Below are 25,069 nucleotides of genomic sequence, written 5' to 3'. Positions count from 1 at the left end.
TGACTTCCTTCCTGAACTACAGGACGACCAGAGATTGTTCCATTTTATCGCAGCTCCCTGCTGTGCTGCAGGGGCTGAGTCGCTTGGCAAGCCACCCTCCCGCAGCACGTGGCCACGTGCACACCCGTCACCTCTGGGCGAGCTGTCCTCTCCCTGTGAGGTGCAAAGCAAACGTGCACGGTGATTGCAGTTCTGTTAAAAATCCCATTTTCGGTTGTATTTTCTCATTGGGGTTACCTGGAGAAACCCCAACAGTCGTTCCCACACGGGTCGGAGGTTTTGTTTGCAGAAAGCCCTACCACCTAGAACTTCTGTCTCTCTGTCTCATGAAAAACAAGATGCTGGGTGACCGGGCAGAGTCCTTTAAGAAGGCAATTAATAGAATCTGCGTGAGCTCCCCGGGGATTACCCGCCAGCGGCAGAAGCTGCTCTGCATGCTTTGCTGGCGGCAGCATATGGCGACGCTGAGGGTTCGAATCAAACAGCACAACTTGCCTCTCGCTGAGCCTGCTGCCAGAGGGCTGCGTGGCCGTGCCCAAACTCCTCGGCTGCACTGCTCCGTGCCGTGGTCCTAAATGCTGTGTGTTTTGAGCAGGAAAGCATTTTTATTGCACGTTGTTCATGCAGCAAATTGTGGCACATAATGAAAGCTAAATTAAAATAAAGAAAAAGCTGTTTCAAAGCACTATCAATTTTATTTTGATTACACATGAAAAATCCTCTTGGCCCAGCAGCTCATTCCTATCTAGATACTTGTGAATTGTTTCCCGACTTCACTTCTGGTTTAAAACGCAAAAATTTGCATGTCCAAAGGCCATCTGTCTGCAGAGCTCAGGCGGTCAGAGCAGTGATAATCCGATGAGCAGGGCCCATGTGAATGCACGCTCACACACGCACCCTTCTGAGCTCTCCCTGGCTGTCCCAGGGAAATCCAGGGAGCATCGCTAAAAATACAGCTTATGTACATTCGTTTCAAGTTCTGTAACTTACTATTAATTAAACCAGAGGTTTAATTATTATTGTAATTACTAATTAATTATAGCTGTGATTAGAAATAATTACTCTATTAATTAGGAAGTTTGGAAGAGGATCATAGAAAAACTGTCTATACCAGGGAAGGGTTCTTCACAGCAATTCTTTACAGTCAATGAAGAAAAAGAGGAAAATGGTCTGAATTTTGCTTAAAGGTGACTGGTAGAGGCACCTAAAATACATATCTGAACGTCCTAGGAGCATCTGATTCTCCTCCTTGATCACAGAGACAGCTTTGCTCAGATGCAGAAGTTTGTATGAAAGATTTAACTTCTGCTCCAGTTAACAGGAGGACTGTGATCACACAATTATTGCATGTTTGGGGTGAGACACAGCTAGGGAAGTGTAAGGACTATTGCATGGAGACAAGCTACTGTAAGAACTGACCCTTAGATGGCAATTCAGAAAATCGACTAAATAAAGAAGAACCAAGTTTTTTTGCCAGCTCATCAACTACTAAACCAAAACCTATCATAATCCTTATACATTTGTATATTTAATTTCAAGTTAATCACCATTATAAATTAATTAGTACCCAAAAATTAGCATAGGGTACCTGTGAATAATATAAGTTCTTTTGCGTGTGTGTATAGCACTAGGATTAGACAACACCCTAATTATCAGAACACGCCATTTTTGCAGGATGATTGAAAACGAATACAATACAATATCCCTGCATTAGGTATGCTCGGATACCTATTAATGTTGTAGAAAGCCGGAGATGTCACTCTGAGCACAACCGTTTGGAAGTTTCTACAGTTTACTTTTCCAAAAATAGAGAGCACTTAAAGGAGTGCAGCACCATCTTAAAAATCAATCCTTTTTTGGTGATTCGAGTCAGGAATGCCTATCAGAGTTATCACTCTGCAAATCTGGATCTGTGTAACTACCACCATGGCAGACTGCCGGGCCAGTTTTTTCCTTTAAGAACAAACACATCCCTCAGAGCATTTGAAGTAATTTATTTGTTTTTGATACCGTTTTTTCTCTCTTCAAAAAGAACGCTCTTTTCAATATCTGGCTTTAAAAATAGTGCAAAAGAGTACAAAAAGGTTGGAGTGGGATGTCAGGGTACGTGCAGAGTTAAACAGAGCATCATTGTTCCTTGTGGAAGTGCAGCGCCTCTTGCTCGTGCAGGGGCTGAAGAGGAAGACAAAACTACTTTCCTCAAATGCAATTCTTGTTCTGATAGAAATGAAATCATATTAGAGTGAAGTTATTTTAGAGACTACCCCAGGACACCAAATATTGAAGCACTTTCAGAATGAGAGCAAATGAACACAAAACTGAAAGTTTTCTTAAAAAAAATAAAAAAATAAATAAATCTCTTGCAAGAAGCAATTTCTCTTTCACTGAAAGCAATGAAATGTCCAACCAGTAAATAACTCTCCTGTAGTCTGTTAGTGTTGAACAAAACAACATGCACTGAGATTTGGCATGCCAAAGTATGGCATTGGAAAAGATAAAAAGAAAAAAGCAAACACTGTTTTCATCATAAAAAGACATTTTTTTTTGTTGCACAATGTGGTAGAGACTGAAACAGGATGCACCATGAGAAGAGTCCAGCACTCAGGCTGGGATCCTGCAAGGGACCGTGCCCTGCTGGGGGAGCCAACACCTACCTTCCTTGGGCATTTTAGGACATCCCACCCTGTCACCCTATACTGAGGTTATGCTTGGCAACACGTCTTCTGCCACCATGACCCTGGGGAGACAAGAGGAGGCAGAGGAGGGAGAGCAACACGGAGCAGCTCTTGAGTCACAGCATCTCCAGGGGAAAGACAATTTTTGCACTTCGGTGGCTTGAGGCTGATCTCCTCACACAGGCATTGCCTGACACAGGACACGGTGTGTATATAGCCCAGAATAACCCCCAAAAAGGAGCCCTTTCCAGTGGGGGAGATAAAGAGGTGTGTTGAGCAAGGACATCCTACTAAGAGTCTCTAAAAAATTCGATGGCCAAAATCTGGCCCACACTGCTTACATGCAAATTACTACACTTCTCAAATTCCTGAAATTCCTTTTTTTTTTTTTTTTTAAACTGTCTTCTACTGCCACTTACAAGAGCCTAGTGACAAAGCCAGACTGCATCTTTTTCCACCGAGCTCTGGGGGCTTTGCCAGGTTGCACCAGTTTCAGAAAAACAAGGGTTGAGGGCAATGGTGCTGGGGGATCTCACTAGCAGGACTCCTCTCTCAACATGCACAAGTCTCCTTTAAATCTCTCAGCAGTTTTCTCCCCACACGGTTTCCTTCCTGAAGTGGTTTGCATTTAGTGTTGAAGATTTCAGTGCAGCAAAAACATCAGTGAGAGCCTCAAGAGCCGTTAGATTTGTTATGCTCTTCAAAGAACAGAGGCACCTTTTGTTGCTCGAGATGGGTGAGGGTAGGATAAGAGAATCCTGCAGAAAGTGGCTAAGATGTTTACAAGCAACGTGCCACGGGGTTTTATTAGCATAATGCCAGGAGAGCACTTCACTGCTCTGGAAAACATTTTGCCATGGTTGCCCACCATCTGGGGGATTAAAAAAATGAATGGAAGAAATGATGCCTACTTCTTAACAGCAGAATAACTAAATAACGGTCTGGTACTTCCTGGGAGATGAATAACAGCAGTGATATTTACAGTTGTAATGCTGGAAGGAGACTTTAAGCCCAGTTTATCTGTTCACGAATAGAGCAATCCACCTCCTGTGCTGCGCTCAGCTGGAGCCACGCTAAGCCGGCAGATGAAGCAGTCCTCCTCTCGCTCCTTCTGGCTGGGCCAAGTGCTTCCAGCTCTGGGTGTGCTGTGAGGGTGGTGTTAGCACACCAGTGTGGTCTCCTTCTCTTGGAATGGCTGTAAACATGTTTCTCTTAATGTGGCCTCAACTTATGTCGAGTATCCAAGTTCTTAGAAATTCCACGTATTCCTCTTGGAAAACCCAACCTAACCGGAGCAGTTCTGCAGGCAGGGGAAGCTCGTAAGGCAAGTGCCCTAAGCGGCAGGAGGAGAAGTGTTGGTTATTTTGGAAACATGGGCAGTGGGCTTGCACAAGGACTGTTATCTCCATCAGCACAGTAAAGAAGAGCCTTTGGAGTGAGGCATAACAAGTGCTGCTATGGCCTGAACTGATGTTTCTCAGCTAGACTGAAAGAGAAATCCTGCCCTCAGAGGATCGGGCAGAGATGGGAACCACTGAAGATGCACAGGGCCACTGGCAGGGGTGTACCCTTCACTGGCTGCTCAAGAAAATTCACGCTTGTTTGCTCCATAACACCTCATCTCTGCCCAGTTCAGAAACGATCATCTGAAGAAATGTATTCCCATAGTAAGCAATATACTACAGGAATATTTATGTCAGGTGGATTATTCCAGAACAGACCCAGTGCTAAAGCAATGCAGAAGATGAAAGGAAAAAGGAAAAAGCACAGCGAGTTAGGTTTGAAATTGCCCCATCTGCAGTGCATTTCTGAGCAGCTGAAGTTTACGTTGAAACTGGAGTAAGCACGAGGCTGGAAAAATTGTGAAACTTAATTTCTCTAAACCTTTCTCTTGTGCTTTTGGAAGATGACAGTTGGGTAAGATTTATTCCCCCAGGAAAGCTTTGTTTTTTAAAGAAGCAAAAGCTTTTTGTATTTTTAACATGCACCCAATTAACCATTGCCCGTGGCTTGCTATTTTGGCTAGCGCTGGGCATCTGACCACATGGATCATATTTACACTAGCAAGTTTAGAAGTTTGTTATTTACAAGTTCTCTTTGCATACATTATAAATAGGAACAACTTCTGGGACGATTCGGTTAAAAGACCTGCAGCATAATGGCAATGCCCACGTGATGTGAGGTTACATCAGCCTGTAGATGCTCTCAGCATACCTAGAAGTAAAATGTGCACAGAATAAACCATTTTAGTGTTTTATAATCTGCACCAACACACCTGGTAGTGTGGGAAAGCAGCTTGCAGTGCGTTACATGAAGTGGCTTGCATGGGGCACGGATCCCTTTACATCAGAAAAGTTTTGGAAGCAGCTGGCTGCAAATGGTCACTGTACTCTGTGGTGGGTCCCCTCCGTTACTGATTAGTTATTTTATGTAGTATGCAGGACTGTAATGAAGACGCAGCCTTTTGTCTTCCCACACTGTGTCCTCTGTGGTGCTGGGAAGTCTTGGGGCGATATTATCAAATAAACCAGCCACTGCGCTGTAGAAGACTAACACAGCTAAAGGACTAGTTGGAAAAATGCTAATGAAAAATGAGCTGAATATAACATTACAAAATGATATCCAATAAATTACAGTCTTTCATCTGTAATCTGGTGCACCATAATCTTCACACGCATCCCATGCTCACAGAAACACTACAAATACTTCAGGCAGCTAACCAGGGGAGAGGAATTCTGCTATATGCTGCCAGTTTATCGCTGTTTGGTGAATCAATGCTTTCTTCTGTTTCTACCCTTATTTTGGAGGGTTTAAAGTGCTTTACAAGCAACTTCCTTCCAGCAATATGGAAATAGTCATGTCTGGACTAGGGAAAGAGTGGAACAACTGAAGGAATTGAAAAAGATCTCAAACACCAAAAAACTTCATCAAATCCAACTTATGGAAAAGGGAGTGGAGAAATTGCAAATAATCTGTAATGGTGAAAAAGAGAAGTCAGCAGATCTACTAATCAGAAGAAAAGGAGTGGGAAAGACTCCCCCTGACTGCCAAAATGCTCTTCCTGCAGAGGTCAAGTCAGGTCCGTGAGTACCAATGATTTTCTTATATAGCACGTCAATATCTCCCCAGGATAGATATTGAAAGAAAATTAAAAAAAAAAATCCACAATATATAATACTCATTACACAATTTACCCGTAGGTTGCATATCTCAAGACTGCCTGTTCTTCTCCAAGAGGTACCTAGTCTTTCAACCACAGAAGCTCAAGACACTTGCTGATACCCTCACCTCATGCCCTGCTCCAATATCCGTGCTGTGCTGTCACCTGTCATTGCATTTGTTAAATCTAAGAGGATGTAAGCCCCAAAGAACATGAACCCTGTCTGCTTAGCAGACATCAAACAGCCTGCAAGCATGATCCATGTAAAATGCAGGGCAAGAAGGGATGCTGCTCAGTCCCCAGTGAAATCCAGCTGCCAGTGACAAGGCAGGACAGGGACACTGCTTGCATCGAGTAATTCACACCAGTAAACAGGGCTGGCTTCACAAAGGGGACTCCCATGAAAAACAAACAAACAAAAAAAACAAAACAACAACTAATCAAACCAACAATTTAACAAGAAGCCATTTGTCACACTAATGGCCTTGCTAAATGACACCATTAAACAACCATAAGCAAGAGATTGGTAATGAGCAAGTCAATGTTATCATTTGCTCTTATTTCGCAGGTTGGCACAGAACCAGCTCTGCATTTTTATTGTAAAGGAGGACAGTCTAAAGGGATATATAAGGAAATCAAAGTAATTAGGCATATAAACAAGCTGGCAGGTAAACAATTGTGATTCAGTGAGTCAACCTCTCAAGGAAGGATGGGACACTTTCATTATTACTTTTCTTTCGTATTTTATATCATTTTAGATTACTCCCAACACAATAATTAGCATCCTTACAAAGCACAAGACTGAGATGAATACTGCATTCAGTTCCAGAACTGTAAGGACTTTCTTTACCCCATCCTGAGGATGCAGCTCCCATCACATCACTAGGAATTTGGACACGTGGGGGACAGCCAACGTCAGCGAGTTCAGCCGCTGCAGAAATAAGCCTTGGCAGCAAGTTCTGGCTATGGCTTTCCTCCCAACTTTCCCAAAAGTGGGCCATCATACTCCTGGGAGGAATCCCTCCCCTGGGATGATCTCGACACGCAACCCAGATTAACACAGGCTTGTGAGTCAGCAGCTGGATTTAGGATCTGATTCAGCCCACTTAACCTTAAGCACTTAATGAAGCGCTTGGCTTAACATTCGCTAGTGCTTCATGCGACCGGCGCAGAGAGATGGGTGATGGTGGTGTACAAGGCTCTCTCGTGAAGAAGTGGGACAGCACAGCGATTCTCAGCACGAGTTCAGAACCGTGTCTTCATTTCAAGTGACTCATTCATGCCAAAGTCAGCACTGCCTAGAAATTAGTTCCAATTCCCCCAGACATGAACTGCTACCATTTTAAGACTCTCTAATTCAGCGTAATATGCTGCTCAGAAAACCCACACCATTGCTTTCTGAACAGGACTTAGTTATTTTCGCAAATGTCTATCTAGTTACAGTACCCTGACTCCACATCTGCTGAAGACATGCCCCAGATTTCTGCTGTAGTCTGCCATGATTCATTTCAGTCTGTACAAGTGGGCAGTAAATCGAAGGGAGATGGAAGACAGAACCTGTGCCCCGCTATAAGATAGCAGTGCCTAAACGCAGCAATGTCTCAGTGAGGATACATGGAACAAATAAACAATAGCACGTCCCAAGTAGTGTATGTAGCAAATCCCAAACTGTAGAGCTAGCAGATAGCTACGATGGGCTGTTTTCAGGATGAATGTGCCATAAGCGAACACCTCTGTTTAACTCTGTGGTTTCAGTTGAGGGATTAATGAGTGTGAACAGTTCTGTGTGTACAAATACACTCTTCAAACCTGGAATCTGTCTCCACAAGAGACAGATTGTCTTGCACAAGAGCAAAACCCTAACACATGGATGCATGGATATAATAAATGCTTTCATTTTTCTAATGAGTTTTGTGTATGAAAATCAAACCCCAGTGCAGCATGCAGGCAGCAGAATGGATGGCAGGGGCTGTGCCTGACAAGGTGTATGGATACATGTGCCTGTGTGAATTCATGCCCACAAATACGAGCAATATGCAATATGAGCCTGGAAGAGCAGATCTGAAAATACATCTCATACCTCAGATCCATTACACACTTTTGCTGTCAACTCTCACGCTGAGACTATTGCAACAGCTGGGAAAATTATGGTAATAGAAAAGTCCTAAGGGAGAACAGGTATCTGTTGAACACCAGCATCACACAGTGGTGCGGGGAACACAAAGGTGGGGGGATGCAGGCTGCCCTGTCCGCGGTTGTGCATCGACTGATTGCCTTCCCAGAGCTTGTGCTGTGCCTCTGCTGACTGCGCCCACACCTCCAGTGCTGCCTGGGGAAAGCAGGGCAAGGGGAAGCTGCCCAGACAAACAGAGGCTATGAATACAGCAGGGCAGAAGTGCAGTGTCAAGATATTTAATGCTGACAAAAGCTTGAATTTTGGCTCTAAAGAGCGAAGTAGTGAGAAAAAAGAAGCTTTGAATCAAAATACTTTCCTTTTTGAGTCAATAAAATTCTGAATTTTTATTTTGTTTCCTTTTTTTCTTTTTTTTTTTTAAATAAATGTAATTCCTGATAGTTACTTCTGAGAAGTTATTGTTGAGAACAACCAAGAAAAAGAGTCTGTTTCAGCAAACTTTAGGTACATTAGGACATTAGGTACAACTACCACTGCCAAACTGTTTCAGTATAATCTAATGGCAATTTCATAGTTTTAAAGGGAAACATGCAAAAATATATTTTGGAATTCAAAAAAAAAAAAAAGTTGATAAAAAATGAATATTTGGGGACTTTGTTTCATAAAATCAGAGTTTAAAATAATGCTGAAACTTCCTTTAAATTGAAATTCCTGTTTTAGACAAACTTAGCTGTATCTAATGAGACAGCTGACAATCTTTGAAACCTTAAATGTTTTGTGTAAAAGAGAAAAGCATTGCTGAAAACTGATTGTTTACCAAAGCTTTTTTTTTTCCTTTTTTTCTTTCCTATTTTTTTTTTTTTTAAGAAAGCAGGAAATTTTGGCATCTGTGTGACCCAATTCATGTCTGTATATAAGACAAGTACAAACTTTAAATGGAAGGTCTTCAGCACAGTCTGAACCTTGTGTATGTAGAGCATTGAAAACACTATGGTATACTAACTATCTGACACTATTTTATTCTAATTAATAAAATAATGGAAACAAATCCAAATAATTATTTACTCTATATTAATAAACTTAACAGAAATCTAATAGGGCTTTTAGTATCCAAATATTCTTTCATAAAATACCTGTTGTACTTTGTTAGGAATAGCTTACAACTGAAATTTCTAGACAAGTCCACTTTAAGATAGTTCCTTTCACTTTAGCATAACGGCAATAAATTCTCATCTTGAAACTCACGCTTCCTCAGTGAGCCTCTCTGGACCAACCTCAAAATCCTGAAGAAAACCCACCCCACTGAGGGGAAAAGACAGGTGAAAAAATAAATGAACATAAGAGCTTTTGCAAAAAGCCTCTCAACATAGACATTAAGCCAATCACACCTCAAGATCAGAAGCAAAGCATCAGAATTTTGGAGTTTCACCTGGTGATCTAACAGAGCTGACCTTTCACAGCCAAAGAGCTCTGCACTACTCAGGTACACACAAGCTTAGGACTGGGGAGTGTTGGCCAGATTTCCTCCTGAAGTTCTCCTGCTGTGGCACAACTAGAGTTGAAGAAGGCCAACTGAAAAAGGCCAAATTCCGTTCTCTACTTCTGAAAACAGAATTTGCTCTTTGATGACTTTAGCATTTGTCAGCTTAATAGCATGAATGGATATATCAAAAGAAGAAATATGAATCCTTAGAAGTATACTAACTAGTAAGATGTATCTGTGCATTAAGTGTTTTCAGGAGACTGAAATAAACATTTTAAGGATATTTGTGCGCTTGGAAACTGGTATAATGTGGACAGCTACTGCTCTGCTTTCCCCAGAGGGCTGCTGCCTCATGCCATCGAACACTGCTGCAAAAAACGGACCGCAGCAAGTGACATTAACCTTGTATCGCTGTGTTTTCAAAACAAAAACAGGGCTGTGGTAGGAAAAAGAGCACCACATGAAGACTGCTTTTTGGTCACAGTCCATGAACTTCAAAGAGGTCCTAGGTGTGTTAGTGAGGGCAGTACTTAATCTCAGCATTGCATACCAGAATAGGATTTCCATTGAGAAAAGGGGACTTGAGTCTGGGCCTTTGCAAGTTGTTGCAATGGCAATTTAACACGATAGTATACTTCACCACAAACCTCAACTACAGTCAGTACAATAGTTATGAGTAACACCAGTCAATGTCCAGAGCATAAGCCTTTACATTTTACCTTATCAAATAACCAAGACACCGGATGCTCAAAGCTTACCCACAAGCACAGTCAACTGCAGCCAAGACGTGACATACTGGAAATATGAGCTCCGTATTCTACCTCAGAAGTTCTTAAAAAAGGTTGCTAATTTTACCCTAGCTTCTATTTATTTAACACTTTATTCTTCCATGTTACAGATAACAGAATTTATAGATAGATCCACAGAAATCAGTGGGGTTACCTGCATGCTGAGGCATTTCCAAATAGCCATTGATTTCCTACTGTGAGTTAAGGTACCATGAAAAATTGGGAGGAAAAAGAATAAAACCTGAAAATATGTATAATTCATACCATATCTAATGCTGAGCTAAAGGGGGTCTGCCAGAAACCAACCTTTTCTTAGGATAATGTTTTTTATCACAACATACCATCCAACACAACTGCACTGTGATTGATAAGAATTGTCATAAAAATGTCACAGACTAATAAAGAGCCTGGTGGCTGCTAACTTACCTCCATCCTGTGAATTCATGATATTCAGAGCAAACAGCATTGCATTGGAGAATGTGGTAGCCTCTTCTTTGCTTGCAAAATTCAAGCCATAGACTTGCCGTGCATCGCGCCATTGATGAAAGGTAGGTGTTGCTTGATTGTACTTCAGTCCCTTCACAATTGAGTAATTAATCACTACCTGTGATATGAAAGAGAAGGGTGAAAATTAAAGAGTTCTGTTCTCTGTGAGGAAAAGGAAAAGCCTTCGGTAAAGGCTAATTAAATTGGTAGTGGCATTCTTATGGCAGCTGCTCCATGGCAGTGTGGTAAGGCAGCATGCACTTGGATGACAGAAGACCTGCATGTCTGGGTGAGATTTGTAACAGTTCAAACCAGCCTCAGGGACTTGCAAGCTAGTTCTGCAAAATCTATTACCTGCTCGTGTTTTCTACAGCACCTGCCCAGGATACAGCTGCATGTATATTGCAGACAGATGTCGAGAGTCAGTGTCAGCAGCTGTTGCCATCTTTTGGGGGATAATCATCAGCACTTGTCAGGAAAGGGGACAGATTGGTACTGGCCCTCCACTACAGCAGATAAATGTTTGTCTCACTGCACAGGCTCTGGTTTTCCCCTCCTCCCCTGTGCCTGATCACCACCAGCTTCTTACGTTGAGAGACTTTTCTGTCTAGAATCAGACATGCCGTGGAAAACCCAACTAAACATTCCCTGTCCCAGCTCCTCCCTTGCTCTACATGCTATAATTTCCAGAGAAGAGGTGGCTTCAGCAGAAGGGTGTTTCTGTATGATTTAATCAGCTAGATAAAATGCCTTGTTTACCATGGGCAGGGCACACAGAGATGCAGTGCTGCCCGGCACCTTCCCAGCCTAGGTTTATAACACAGGCTCCCGAGAGCTGGTCCCCTGAAAATGGGAACTGCACACCTCACGTGCTGTGCAGGAAGCCAATTGCCCCAGCCAGGACAGTGTGGAAAAGGTCGTCCCTCCAACTACAGCAGAGTCATGAACTTACTGCTGTTGCCAATGGCTTAAACAACTATTTTCTCTTAAAACATGGTGACACCAACCCCATCCTACTGCTGAGCCGTGATGGGAGAGCCTGAGGTTGCAAGGGTTCTCCAGAGCACCAGGTAGACTCATGTCTGAATAACTAACCCAACAGTTCTAACATGTACCAACTTGTAAACTTTCTAACAACTTCTGAACAGCTTAACCAAGGGAATGCCCAGCCAGTACGTTTGAAGAAATTTATAGAAAGATTGTCCAGCTTCTTCCAGGCTCTGCAAAGTCAGATTTTCTCACCTACTAAAGGGATCTTCTGTTTCAAAGACAGCACTACTGAAGTCCAAAGAGCACTAGAAGGTGTAGTGCTGTTGTATAAAGAAAGACAGAAATTGTAAACACCTATGCCAAAAGTAATTTAAGAGAATTCAGGTGAACTTTTCAAAATTTGTTCTCCCAGAACATCTACTCCAGGAATTCAGCACCCTCTTTATTCTGCGGGTTTGATCACTTCAGTTGAATAAAGACAGAATTTGAACGTTGACCTTCATAAATCATCAGGATGCTTAGATGAACCATGTAAAACCGTGTCTTCAAACTCAAAATGGAGACTGAACTGGGGAGTGAAATATAAACCAGCGTGAATTTCATTTTACCTTCTTTGATTAATGTTCCTATAGAACAGGAAAAAGAGGATAGATTCTCCTGCCATTGTTAAAAATGAGTGCACACAGGTCAACCTGTACAGATGGTGTTGAGACTCCTCAAGGCACACAATGGCAAGTGTGTGCCTTGGAGCTGTAATTAAAATAAAGAAGGTCCCACTGCTCGGTGCACAGGGGGTTTTGTACAGGTATTTCTAAGGGAACTTTACTCTAAAGCTCAATATGTTGGTAAATTAGTATCTGCCATGCCAAGCAGGTCAGTAGTTCATCTTGCCTAGTCTTCACCTTCAATTTCAGTCTATCATAGCTGAATTGGGGAAACTTATTGGAAATCTTGCAGAAAGAAGTAATAGATTTGTCAATAACAAATAGTTCTTCCTGTAACTCTTCACTCAGAGTTTGTCTTAAAAGCTGAAACATGGCACACTATATGGCTTTTTTTTTTTCTTTTCAAATCCATTTTAATACTTTCTATCCTGAAACAAAATACTCTTGTTACTGATAAAACTATCTGCATTGTTTTGAATTTTATTTAATTCTGGATTTCAGTTATACTGTATGGCAAGGAGTTTCACAGACCAATTGTTCATAATATTAATACAAAGATGCCTTTCAATATTCCATCACTTTAATGTTAAAAAAAATGTTTGCCTCACTTCTGTCTGGTACTCTCCCTCATAACTTTGCTTCAGTTTCAAGTGTAAACTCTCTGTGGCAGGCATGGATATATAAAGAAACTCAAAATTGAGAAGTCTTCTTTTTGACTGTAGTCTGTAGGCTACCAAATTATCAGCAGCAGTGATGGTGATGTTTGACAGGATTCACAGTAATAGGGGGTCTTGATGGGTGTTGGTTGTGTGACCACAGCCACACGGTCAGAGGTCCTGCACAAGTCTTACACCCCATACTCTTGTTTATCAAGTCAGAAAAAGGCATTTGCTCGTTTCTCCAGAGCATGAAATGTTCCACAAGTTTATTATCAGCTTGGCTTGCTGCTGTGCTCCCAGCACAAACTCCTCCCATGGGCAGCAGTCGTGTGTTTGCTAAAACACAGGGATCATGATGAAGCAGCTAAAAACTGCTACAGTTGAGGCCAGATTCTGTATTTCTGCAAGCAGGCCCAAACCTGACTGACATCAGTAAGTTACTGAGGTAATTAACTAGTTGGGTTTTTTTTTTTGTTTTTTTTTTTTTGTGGTTTAATTTATATCACAAGAATGCTGTCCCCATTTCAGGTCTGGCTCAGGCCCAAGTTTAAGAAGTCCCACCTTCCCCAAGGCCCTGTTTTTACATTCACGTCTTAGCCACATCAATACACAAAGCCCTCAGGAGACATGATTCACGTTTGCCTTACACCCTTCTTCCCACCTATGTGTTCAGCACATGCGCTTCGGCAATGAGATCATGCTGAGTTGAAATCACTTGATGTAAAATCACCCCTTCAAACTCTCAGCTGATCATGACCGTGCACTGGGAAGCTCCTGCTTGTCCACTAGACAATGGAGATGGACCAGCTGTATGTTCTTACCTTGCTGAAAGCCTTGCACGGTGACTGAAGCTAACACACTTCACCTTTGTAAGAGGCTAGGTTACAATTACAGCTGGCAAGCTGCAAGTTGCAGCAAATTGTTTGCTTGTGACTCTCTCGGGCTACATGCTAAAAGAAAACGAAGGTTGCACAGAGACATTAAAGCTCGTGATGTCAAGTGATTGCAATACAGACCTGGCCGCAGCTTCAAAACAAACAGTGCTGGCCTCTGCGGCTACTCCAAAGCTTCAAAAAGCTACTTCTGTTTTTCTGAAGATTACTGCTCATGCCAGCGTGAGCCTATGCAAATGTGCCCATCTGAGCAGAAAGGGGAATTCGTTGACTGCCGGTCTGCAGCTAAGTGCTGCTGCGTGCAAGCACGCGGCGAGCATGTCATCCCAACACACAAGAGGAATGAGTGGTCTGATGACCACTTCCCGATGGTGAGAATGATGCTGATGCTCTGCCATTCTAAAAAACATCTCTCTCTGTGGTCACCTTTTTAGACACCACCAGCCAGAAAGCAAAATATACACAGACAAAGTAACCAGAATGGGAAGAGAGGATCAAAAACTCTAACATGTGCCCCAGAAAAAGGCTAGGAAACTGAAAAGAAACTTTAAAAAAATAACAAAAGCAGTCTACAGGAGATGCATGAAAAAAAAGGGGGGGAGGGGATGAAAATAAAAGAGAAAGATTATTGAACTTGCAATACAAAACAACAAAAATTAAAAGGGAAACATTAAAGACAGGCACGGGTGAAATCATGAAGATTACTCTAGTCTGTGCCTTGCCAAACAGTATGCAATAAAACTTAAAATTGTTCCTACATAGTATTATTGCGTTACATATTTTAAACTAGTTTCTCAACTCCTGGAAATTTGTGTAGCTTCATTAGCCTCATTATATGCGAAATCACATATTAGCTGAAGATTGGTCCTTTTCAGAAAAATATGTCTTTCCTTGAAAAACAGCAGCTTGTAATAAAACCTCATTTTTAATGTGACTTAGCACAACCTGAGAGCAAGCATGAAATGGCTTGTACAGAGAATTATTTTAACTGAAATTCACTTTGGCTCTCATTAAATGCAAATACTTAGCAAGCCTAGCAAGCTTATGGCTCCATGTGAGACTCATATAAAATATATCAAATTCTCAATCTGAGCCTTTCAGAACATTTGCTGTCTTCATGATACCAGATTTCTGTAATAACGTTTAAGGTATTTTCTTTTAGCCAGTTTTAAGTGACTAAAGCAACCTGTACTTTTTTGTTTGCTTCAAGGAGCATTTTTTGTCTTCAAACTCTAGAAAAAAAAATATATAACTGTTTCCTTCTGAATTGAGATGATTTTTAGATAGCATTCAACCTTTTCATAAGAAGGAACATTTGCAAGCAAATAGAGCATTACAGTTAATATAAAACATGTTTAAAATAGAGATCAAGATTTGAATTTTAAATATAACCTACACTATAAATTGTATATTCTGATTAAGACAGACCTCTGGTACACATACAAAGTCTTCCATACATATATATGTAGACATTATGACTTTTGCTTGGTCTGTACTGGCTATTCAGATGCATTTTAGATTGTCTCACATGAATACCATTTACATTCACTGGCTGGCTACACAAAATAACTAGCACGGTCTGTTCCAGAGCAGTACTGATTCTCACAAGTGACTAAGCAGCCACTGTATTTCATTCATTTTCAAAAATATCTTCTATTTTTAAAATGAAGCTCCATTACTATATTGCTTTTCTCTACTGAGAAGGATAAAAACAGAGGCAAACGATGTTGCAGATGTTTCAAAAGTGTGCTGCAAGGAGCTAAAATATGTGCTAAATAAAAAAATAAAATAAAGAAAAAATCGTTATTTCATGTGCAGACTGCTCAGTTTAACATTTTGGCAGCTGGGTGGTGGTGGTGCCCTGCTCCTGCTCCCGGACCCGACTCTCCCTGCCACAGGAGCCCCTTGACCACCTTACACAGGTTGAGGTGCTCACCACATGTTCCCACAGGGCTCTGCCGCTCTCTAACCCGCCAGGAAACCACTTGCACACTTTTTTTCTGAGCCTCCCACAAGCGTGATGGCACAAGGTAAGCATGGGAGGAGGGCAGCCAGGGCACACCGGGCTGCTGCCGCTGCACCATCCCCACAGTTACACACGGGGGAAGTCCCCAACTCTCAAACTTCTGCTCTGAAATGACAACCACAGGACTACAGGATAGCACCGCTACTCTACACAAGCATAATTTTGTTATTTTGGGTATAGACATAAAGTTTCTTGCTTCTGATAGCATGCACAGCCTGGTGCACCCAAGAGCAAGGCGGTCACTGGGCTGGAGTGGCCGAGGAGGCTCTGATCCCACTTCTGCTTATCTAAATCCCATGTATCTCCCTTAATACCCAGGGAGGCCCTGTGGGCTTAGCCTGCCATAAATCAGGTCACAGGGTGCATCTAGGACTTCAAAATGTGATGAGGATGTTATGAGGAACTAATTGCTTATCACAGCAATGCAACAAGCATGCTTTATGAGACACCCATGCACAGCAGTGCAAGGTGATACTGCTTTTCTTTTGTATATCTAGTACTAAAAGTGAGCAAAAACAGGGGGCTGAGAACAACACCTGCAGAATGAAATAAAATTCATTTCACAAGCAAAAACATGGTGGAGGGGGGGAATATAACAAAATCTCTCACATTCACCAAAAGTTCATTTTGCAAATAAACAGTAATAGATCATGACACACTCTGTACCCTACGAAATTGTACAAAATCTGAATGTGTGGAGTAAATGAACTCACAGACATCTTGCAGGGAGCAGGAAATGTTGCTAGACTTCACCGACTACAGAACTGATGGTATCTAAAGAGACCAAAGGTTCATTTACAGGAAACTTAGTGCAGTTACTCACTTGTTGATCTTGCAGTTTAACTCCAACTACCCTGAAGGTGTTAGTAGCCGTGTTGTGGTATATGTTGATTCTGCTGAACCCCTGCTGTCCAGGTTTGATTGGCACCCATTTCTTACTGGTATCGTCATAGACCATAACTGAAGCCCGAGCTTGGCAAATACTCTGTTCACTGGAAAAAAAAAAACACAACAAAATAAGAGAAAAAAAAAGTGAATTCATTGTCTACTACTGAAAACACCTCAAAGAAAACAACAGAAATTATCAGAACCACTTAAAACGTATGTTTTACAATAAATCTGCTAATCCTTTGAATATAATCTGCCTATTAAATTAAAGCTTGCGTGTATGTGTTTGCACTTAAAAAACTCCAGTATGCTGCTGAACTGATTATCTATTCTATATAGAAATATTATGCCCTGAGGAATAACTGGTAGCGCACACATTTTATGAAAACTGTCCAAGAGTATGAATGCTCTATTTATTTTATGTACCTATTGGCAAGCAAAGCCATTCACATTTGCATGAAAACTGACTAATATTTTACAGCTTCTTGACAAAATAAACATGACATGCAAAGCTGAGTTACACATTTAAAACTGGAAGCAAGCAGACTACTTGAACCAAAAGCCACGTTAGGTAAACTGAAGAAATCAATTACGTTAATCCAGCTAACGCCTAATGCTCAGACCCGGTGACGCACTCAGACATCCCAGAATATGCAGTGCAAAACACACAGGTGCCTTCACCCTGACAGCAAAGAAAATGGGGACTCCACAGACTTCTTCATTGCAGGGTTAAAGCAGATAACCATTATTAACAGAGCATTAATATATGGGTATTTTTTGTTCTGTGGCCTCACAGAAATTCATCGTTTCTTTACCTCTTGCTTGTGCACTAGTGACATATATAAGAGATCAGTGCTAAAGTGCACTTTTCACATGAAAGAAATACCACAGGCAAGTACTGCTGAGGTGACAACTCAGTACAGGTCGTAGCGCTTTACAGCCACCACTGGTGGCATTTTTGGAATGGCAGTCAGGATTTTAATTCCTGCTCTCTGAAAATCCCACCCACTTTTATGCCAGAGGAAATAAGAGTTCCTTACACAAAATAAAATTTGAGATCTTTGAACATAAGTTTTTTTCAACAACTGCATGTGAGGCCTAACTAAAACTCTTACAGTTTACAACCTGCAAATATTGTAAGTTTGTGGCCATCCTATTAACTTCAGAACTATATATATTGACGAAGACCTCCCCTCCTCAGTCCAAGGTGTATTAAACACTTTTCAGCAATGCAGTATCAAGTGGTAATCCACTTTGCACACAAATCCCTTTCCCCCCTCCTGCATACAGTTCTTTGTCTTGATTTTCTCTCAGCAATGCCTCAGTTTCAGTCAGATGAACACAGGAGAAGCTCTCGGGTGGTACTGAACCATATTACTGCCCTGCCACCGCGCCAAGTGACACCACTTGTAAATGATACCAACTGTTGCAAACCCAACCCCATTCAACCCCATCACTGTCATCATTTTAATAAAAGGGAGCATGCTAAGTATTAAGGGGATCTGGGTAGATAACAGCAGCAATTTTCAATCTTTTCTGATCCGTGGCTCTCAAAAAGATTCCCAAGGCAGACGCATACCCCAGTGTGAACGAAAGCCCACTGACATTTGGCTCATCACATTAGTCACTTCTGACAGCCTCCAAGCAGTTCACAGACCTCCTCCAGGTTGTGGGCAAGAGCCTGAAAACTCTTCACAAGGTTTACAGAGGGAGCAATGACGCTAAAAGACATCTCCAGAAAGACAGAGCTAAGAACATTCAGACCAAAGTGTACTTTTATTATGTAAAAACATGGGAACAGCAGTGGTCTGTAACGTACTCAGATCCGCAAGACTAAAGCTGCAGGAATCCCAAAAATCTCTGTCCCAGGAGGGCCACTCTCAGCTGGCATAACACCAGATCTTTCTCCTCAAGCCTTGCTGGTTGCTACAAGGCTGATCTAAAGTAAGCGAGAGCGTGCCACTGGTTTCATCAGAGCAAGTCTGGGACCTTACGGTACCTGCATGTGAACTATGGAGCCCACAATTGCCAAGGGCTCCTTGGCAGCTTTATCACCATAAATTAATCAAATTATCCATACTTACAGAAAATGCACCTAAGCATACAGACATGAGGGCCTTACTGTGGCCATTATTTGTCACGCCGTATCGATATCCCAACACATGCAGCAACTTTGCCTTCAGAGTTTGCTGCCATTAAGAACGGAAGCAAAAACACCCTCTAAACCCCATGATGGAAATACAGACCCCAGGAGAAATATTTAATGCATGACAACTAATTGTTACTGTAACATAAAGCAACACATCAAGCTCAATTCCTGCTCTCCCTGCAGTCAATGGACATTTTTCATCATTCATTTAATGGCAACAGGATTAAGCCAGTTATCTGGCCTCCAGTGAAATAACAGAAAGGTACATAAAACAAGTACAGCACAAGGGGAATCCTTTCCTGCAAAGCACTTCATCAATCTTTCAAAACCTAAAATGCCTCTGGGGACCCATTGCTAGCTTGCTGTCTCACCCTAAATGGAGGTGTAACTCTTTATGCCTGAGGTCTCATCTCCCCCACAAAAAAACACAGTTGTCTCACTGAGGCTTTAAGGGCTTCCCTGAAAACCATCCAGAAAACGTTCATTCCAACTCTTATAAAGGTCAGTGAGAACCTTTCTATTGCACCCTGTGGACTGCATTATTTTAAACGTAAACCAAGCAAAATTGGTATCACAAGGCTCAAGCAAAAAAATCTGTTATTTCTGTGATACCATTGTCAGCTACACATAACAAGTAATAAACAGGGTTTTAGACATGCTGTTGTACATAGTCAAATTCCTTCTCTGTGAGAAGTGTCTGCCATGTATCAGCATTTATACACCAAGTCACGACTGTAGCTTCCAGAACTTGCCTGATTTTCCTAAGAATATGCTCAAGTTACCAAAAAATGGGTAAGTCTTGCAAATGATTCATCAAATTTCACATACCAGTCCAAATATTACAAATTCTTCTATTGACTTTTTATGTTACATCAACATGCAAGCAGACTCAGCCATCTGGGTTTCTGCCATAGGCAATTACGTGTGAAAAGGGTAAAAGCTGCATCGTGTAGCATGCTTGGACTGGCAATGTAGATTTGCGGTATCCTCTTTGCTTTATTAGATTGTCAGCAGCAGTCCCCAAATGAGTCACTTCCAGCTTTAAAGGACCATTCAAGGCACACAGACATTTGAGAGCAGTTAGGGGTAGCTCTAGGAGGCTGCACCCCAAGCCAGTATTGCAATGAAGGTGACTTTGTCCACAAATGTCTCTCCTCTTCCATCTGTGTAGAACTTGAAAAGGACAGCCCCCTTCTTCCTGCATTTTAGTAAATTCATGATTAACAAGAAATCGTAGACAAAAAGAACCACAAAGGAGTATGGATAAGATAAGCCTTGGGGAAAATATCTGCATCTTTGTGAATTATCCTTAATGGAGCTTCTTGACATAACCTGGCTGACTTCAAGTAAAGAAACAGAAGAGAAACAACAAAATGACAGAAATGACTGGGGAAGTTGGGGGTGAGGGAGCCAAGTCTGGGAGAAAAGTCTTCACTTTGCCGAGGCCAGCAGGCTATCAAAATATAAAATCGAAACGTTCAGAACTCAATCAAAAAAAAACCACCATAAACAGTAAAATGGGAGCAAACCAAAATGGTTGACAGCAAGTCTTCAGCAGAGGCTCTGAAGGGTCTCCAGCACTTGTCTCTGATGTCCCAGACTGTGAAAAACATGAGAGTCCAAGCTGTGCTGCTGCTTCATTGACCATCTCTGCTTACAAGGCATCCTCTTGTGGATACAACTTGTGCAGAGTGGTCCTGAGCTGCTGTGCCCACCTCTGACCCATGATCTGGGGCGAGACCACCACTGCATGAGGTTGCCCCAGCACTACCTGGGGAACTCTGGCAGCACCAGCCCACCCAGGGGTTACCTGTCCAGAGGGGTTTTAAACACCTTCTTCTAGAGCCATGGCAATACAGGACAACTTCTGGAGGATCACTGAATCATGCTCTTAAAAAAGTGTAATAAACTGATGGCAACTAACCAACTGCAGGGTTTAACACCCAATTCTGTGGGCTCTACTCCAGCATGCTGGCTGGACCAGAAGACTCCTACTATTCTTTATATTTATAGAAGAACCGTTTTCTTGGGGCAGAAATTCACTTGGCATAAGGTGTGAAAGCTCCCCTAATAGAAATCAAGCAATGGCACTTTGAACCTATTACCAACCCACCACGTTTCAAGCTGCTCAAGTTGTCTCTCTTTCAAGCAAGCTGTCTTCTGGTATTTTTAGGAAATGCAAACAGCTACTTTTGCAATCATTTACCTTATTTTTAATTTCCGTTTCCCATCAAATCCCACCCACTCCATCTCCTTTAAATAATTAATCATTTTAAATTATTTTGGACTGATCTAATCATCCTTATTGGTGCCAGAAATGGCTAATATTGCTTTGCCCAAGCCTTGTCCTACCTCACAAAACCTCAGCACACAAAACATGCGAGTGACTCACAAGCCCTTTAACACCTCTCACTTGTCCTCTGAGTCCGACTGCAGAAAGTTAGAGCCGTGTGGTTAAACCTAACACGCAAGAAACAGATGCTGATGCTGATTTAAGAAGCTGACAGAAATATCTCAATGTTAGCTTTAAAATAGCTAACTTAAATAAAAAATCCTCTACATGGAGACGTGCGGTCTGTGCGATAAGTATCTGTTAACCTCAGAATTAGCAAGCTACAAGTCAGGGTCCTGCTGCATTGAAAGTGTGCTGCAAACTCTGCTGGACTTATTTGATGAACAGACTTTAATTGATTTCACTGCAACAAATATAATGATGGTTTGGAAGCAGGGAAAGTGTTTCAGCAGGTATCTTTGTAGGAACGGGTGGGGATTTCTGTCTGGTGACTGGATTTAGGGAACAAAAAATACAGGAGACCCTCTCAACACCAGCCTGCCAGGTCACTCGGGCTTATATACACCATTACCTGAGGTCTGAGCTCACTGCAGCTAAAGCCTGCTGTAGTGCAGTGGCTCTTCAGCCCCCCCCACCAGAGATTCACTGCTGGCTCTGCCTGTGACCCCATCTCTCATTGGGACCCCCATTTCTGCAACACCACGTCAGTCATGTTTGTGAGTCCATTCGGGACCTCCTTTTCCAAGTTTACTTCCCTCAGCAACCAAAGCCGAGGACACCCCAAGTCACCATCCTTCATCCCACCTCTGTCCCGGAGCAATGAGGAACTCATTTACCTCCCCAGCAACACAGCAAAACTTCACAGTGAACCAGGAGCACTTAGCCACTGATCACCCTAAAGGGCAGCACCAACCCAGAGGGACTTCACCTACAGAGAGGCGGTCTGGATCCATGGTGACATGCAGATGTCTGAATATTTTCTAGCAGGCATTTAGATAAATAGCAGTCCCGGTTCCATATATAACACAGTGTGGGTGATGGAGGGGCGGGCTGACAACCGCTTTTCTGAGTCTCATTTCTTGGGACCCCCTGAAAAACGAACCCAAAGGCCCAGCAGTCAGGAGCCCTCGGTTCGCACTCCCTCCTGGCTGCCTGCCGGTGCAGAGACCTCCCTGGCAGTGCAGCCCTTGCCCTGACCAGCCCCAAGCAAAGTCCAGTTCCCACAGGAGCTGTGGGTTTTTGGTCTCCTGCTCAGCTTGCATGTGGAAGACTTGCCTTTGGTGCCGTGGCTGCATCAGCAGAGGGAGATAAGCTGTTTGCTCTGAGCATCTGCAGCAGGTGCCTAGCCGTCACCTTTCTCCACTGTTAAACTCCCACATCTAAATAGTTTAGTATTAAATAATTACAAGAAAATCGAGCATATACAAAACCTCCTTCACAAGCAGCTCTCAAAAGGACACTAAATAGCGAGTCATGACATGCCTGGGAGATAAATACATATTTTAGAGAGCAGGAAATTGATATAATGGTACCTACAGCATTAACACGAACAAGTACACCAGCACTTGCTTCCAGAAGGAGTAATATTTAAGAGCTACTCTTCCTTCTGCTAGCAATGAAGATATTTGCTTCAAATTCCCCCTTTCTCTACTGGCATACCCCATGGGAATTGCCATCTCTGGTAACCACTGCCGGCATCCACCGCAGACACTTCAGATGGAAACCAAGGCACAGCTTATGAGGCACTCAGATCTCATGCGAGGCCAGGACTTTGGGAGATGAGTTACAAGGGAATGTCCGTGCAATCCTGGCATGACCAGAGAAACTGGAGCATGCTTCTGTCACCCCTCAGTGCTCTAGATCATGGGAGATGTAAGTAGAAAAAAAAATAAATAAATAACATGCAGAAAGATAACGCAGCGGAGGGGATCTTTCACATGGGCCTGTCATTGCACAACAGCTCGGTCCTGCAGCACCACCTGTGAAAGTTCATGCAGAGCTGTGACCTCTCAGTGTCCGCTGTGACACTTAAATAACAGATCTGCCGTCCGGGGATCTGCTATTAGGGCTGATGTCCTGGCTGCAGATTTGTTCTCCTGTAAGCTGGCACATCTGCTTAGCTTACAGCGCTGAGATTTTGATGCTACATGGTGGAGTTAATTTTAACCCCTCGCTTTTCTGGTATGTTCTGCAAACTGAACCATAAGAAACAACGTGATTCTAAGGGGAACTCCAGTCATCACTATCTCAACAATTACCAAAAAAAAAAAAAAAAGAGTAGGCACTTCGTAGCGGAAGTGTAGTGATTCAGAAAAGTGGCATCACTGCGAGGCAGCCGGATGCCCAGAGCCACGTCCAGCAAGGCAGGGGCACTGCTGTCTCCTAATGGAGAAACCCCACTCCACCGCTCCCTTCACGCTTCAGTTCACACAACGTCTCTTTCTGCAGTGAAGTGGGGTTTGCTTTCTGATATCGCGTGCCACCTGGAAGATAAACTTTGGGAGTTCCTAAAAATAAATGTCAAGCCAATGTTTAGAAGTCCTAAAAATAAGTATCAAGCAAATGCCGTGGGGAAACACAGTGAACCCAAGTAATCTATAAACACACACTCAGACAAAAACGGTAAAAAAGTAACTTTACTAGATCAGGTTGCTATTAATATAAACCACTTCCCTTCACCACTGAATTACAGAAATAAAAAGAAGAAGTAACTAATCTCATAAAATAAACATCATGCAAAACCCAAGACTAAACTGTCAAGTGAAAATCCGTGACTAAATCTCTCACTCACTGGCCAGCCGTACGCATATTTTGGTAGAACAATACTTTAAACAAAGGCTTTTAAGGATTGTAATCATAACTAGTCATCAGGAGAGGCAGACTCATGTGTGCGTACAGCAAATCAACATAAAGGTCTTTCATTAAAGTTGGCATTGCGTAGCTTCGGGTTCTCTTCAATCCCCACAGAAATGCAAATAAACCCGCGACAGCTCCTCTGGAGCTGGTGGTGTCAGATTGGGGATGAGCGTGGCTCGCTTCTCCCTCACTGCCAGGAGATGCATATTCATGTAGCATCGCCATAAACCTTAATTATCATTTTACAAAAGTATAAATTAGCCTGTGAGGCCACAACCGGAATGCAGAGCTCCTGCACTATGACGCATACACTTTCCTTTCCATCCAGTCCCATTAACCCCATTCATTGAGCTCACTGCCATCGAGAGCACTGATCCCAGGTACTTACGGGCTCGCCATTGAGGAAGATCTGGTCAGGTAATCCCGGAGGAACAGACACTCGAATCTGGCACGTGCCCTTACACCCAAACAGGGTATTTCACCTGATTACACGGCCGAACACAAATTTGGCAGGAAGACAACCCGGGAGCCTACATGAAGGCTTAAACCCAAAACAGGAAATGGAAGCGTTATCATGCGAGCAAAAGGGCAGGAAGTAACACTTACTTGCTTGGCAGGGGCGGGGAAGGGACTTTAAAGAAGAAATGTATTACTACTTTCAGCTGATTTACTGAACAAAAATGCAAACAATATAGAGTAAGATTAGATGCACCACCCTTTCCTCATTGGTGGCAGAGCTATTAAAAACATGTCATTGTTTTCTCAAGGTACAGGTTAATTCTCTGAGAAAAGAAAGAAAAGAAAAAAAGAAAAAGAAAAAGAAAAAGAAAAAGAAAAAGAAAAAGAAAAAGAAAAAGAAAAAGAAAAAGAAAAAGAAAAAGAAAAAGAAAAAGAAAAAGAAAAAGAAAAAGAAAAAGAAAAAGA

At 42.4% G+C, this 25,069-nt stretch overlaps 1 protein-coding gene across 2 annotated transcripts in view; it reads right to left on the bottom strand.

The window, feature by feature from the left end:
- Positions 1-24,667, bottom strand: part of EVL (Enah/Vasp-like) — a 75,233-nt gene extending 50,566 nt beyond the window's left edge. For both annotated transcript variants that reach the window (XM_084288431.1, XM_084288432.1), the window contains exons 1-3: positions 24,534-24,667; positions 16,783-16,951; positions 10,667-10,844 (exon numbers count right to left, since the gene is read on the bottom strand). In XM_084288431.1, coding sequence (XP_084144557.1) covers positions 10,667-10,844; positions 16,783-16,951; positions 24,534-24,544 — 358 coding nt within the window. In that variant the 5' untranslated portion in view covers positions 24,545-24,667. The remainder of the gene's footprint in view (positions 1-10,666; positions 10,845-16,782; positions 16,952-24,533) is intronic.
- Positions 24,668-25,069: the final 402 nt, after the last annotated feature.

Source organism: Netta rufina (genome assembly GCF_964035555.1).
Source record: "Netta rufina genome assembly, chromosome: 5".
Classification (NCBI taxonomy): Eukaryota; Metazoa; Chordata; class Aves; order Anseriformes; family Anatidae; genus Netta; species Netta rufina.
Note: the sequence above shows the minus strand (reverse complement) of the source record. Positions and strands in the feature narration are given on the sequence as shown.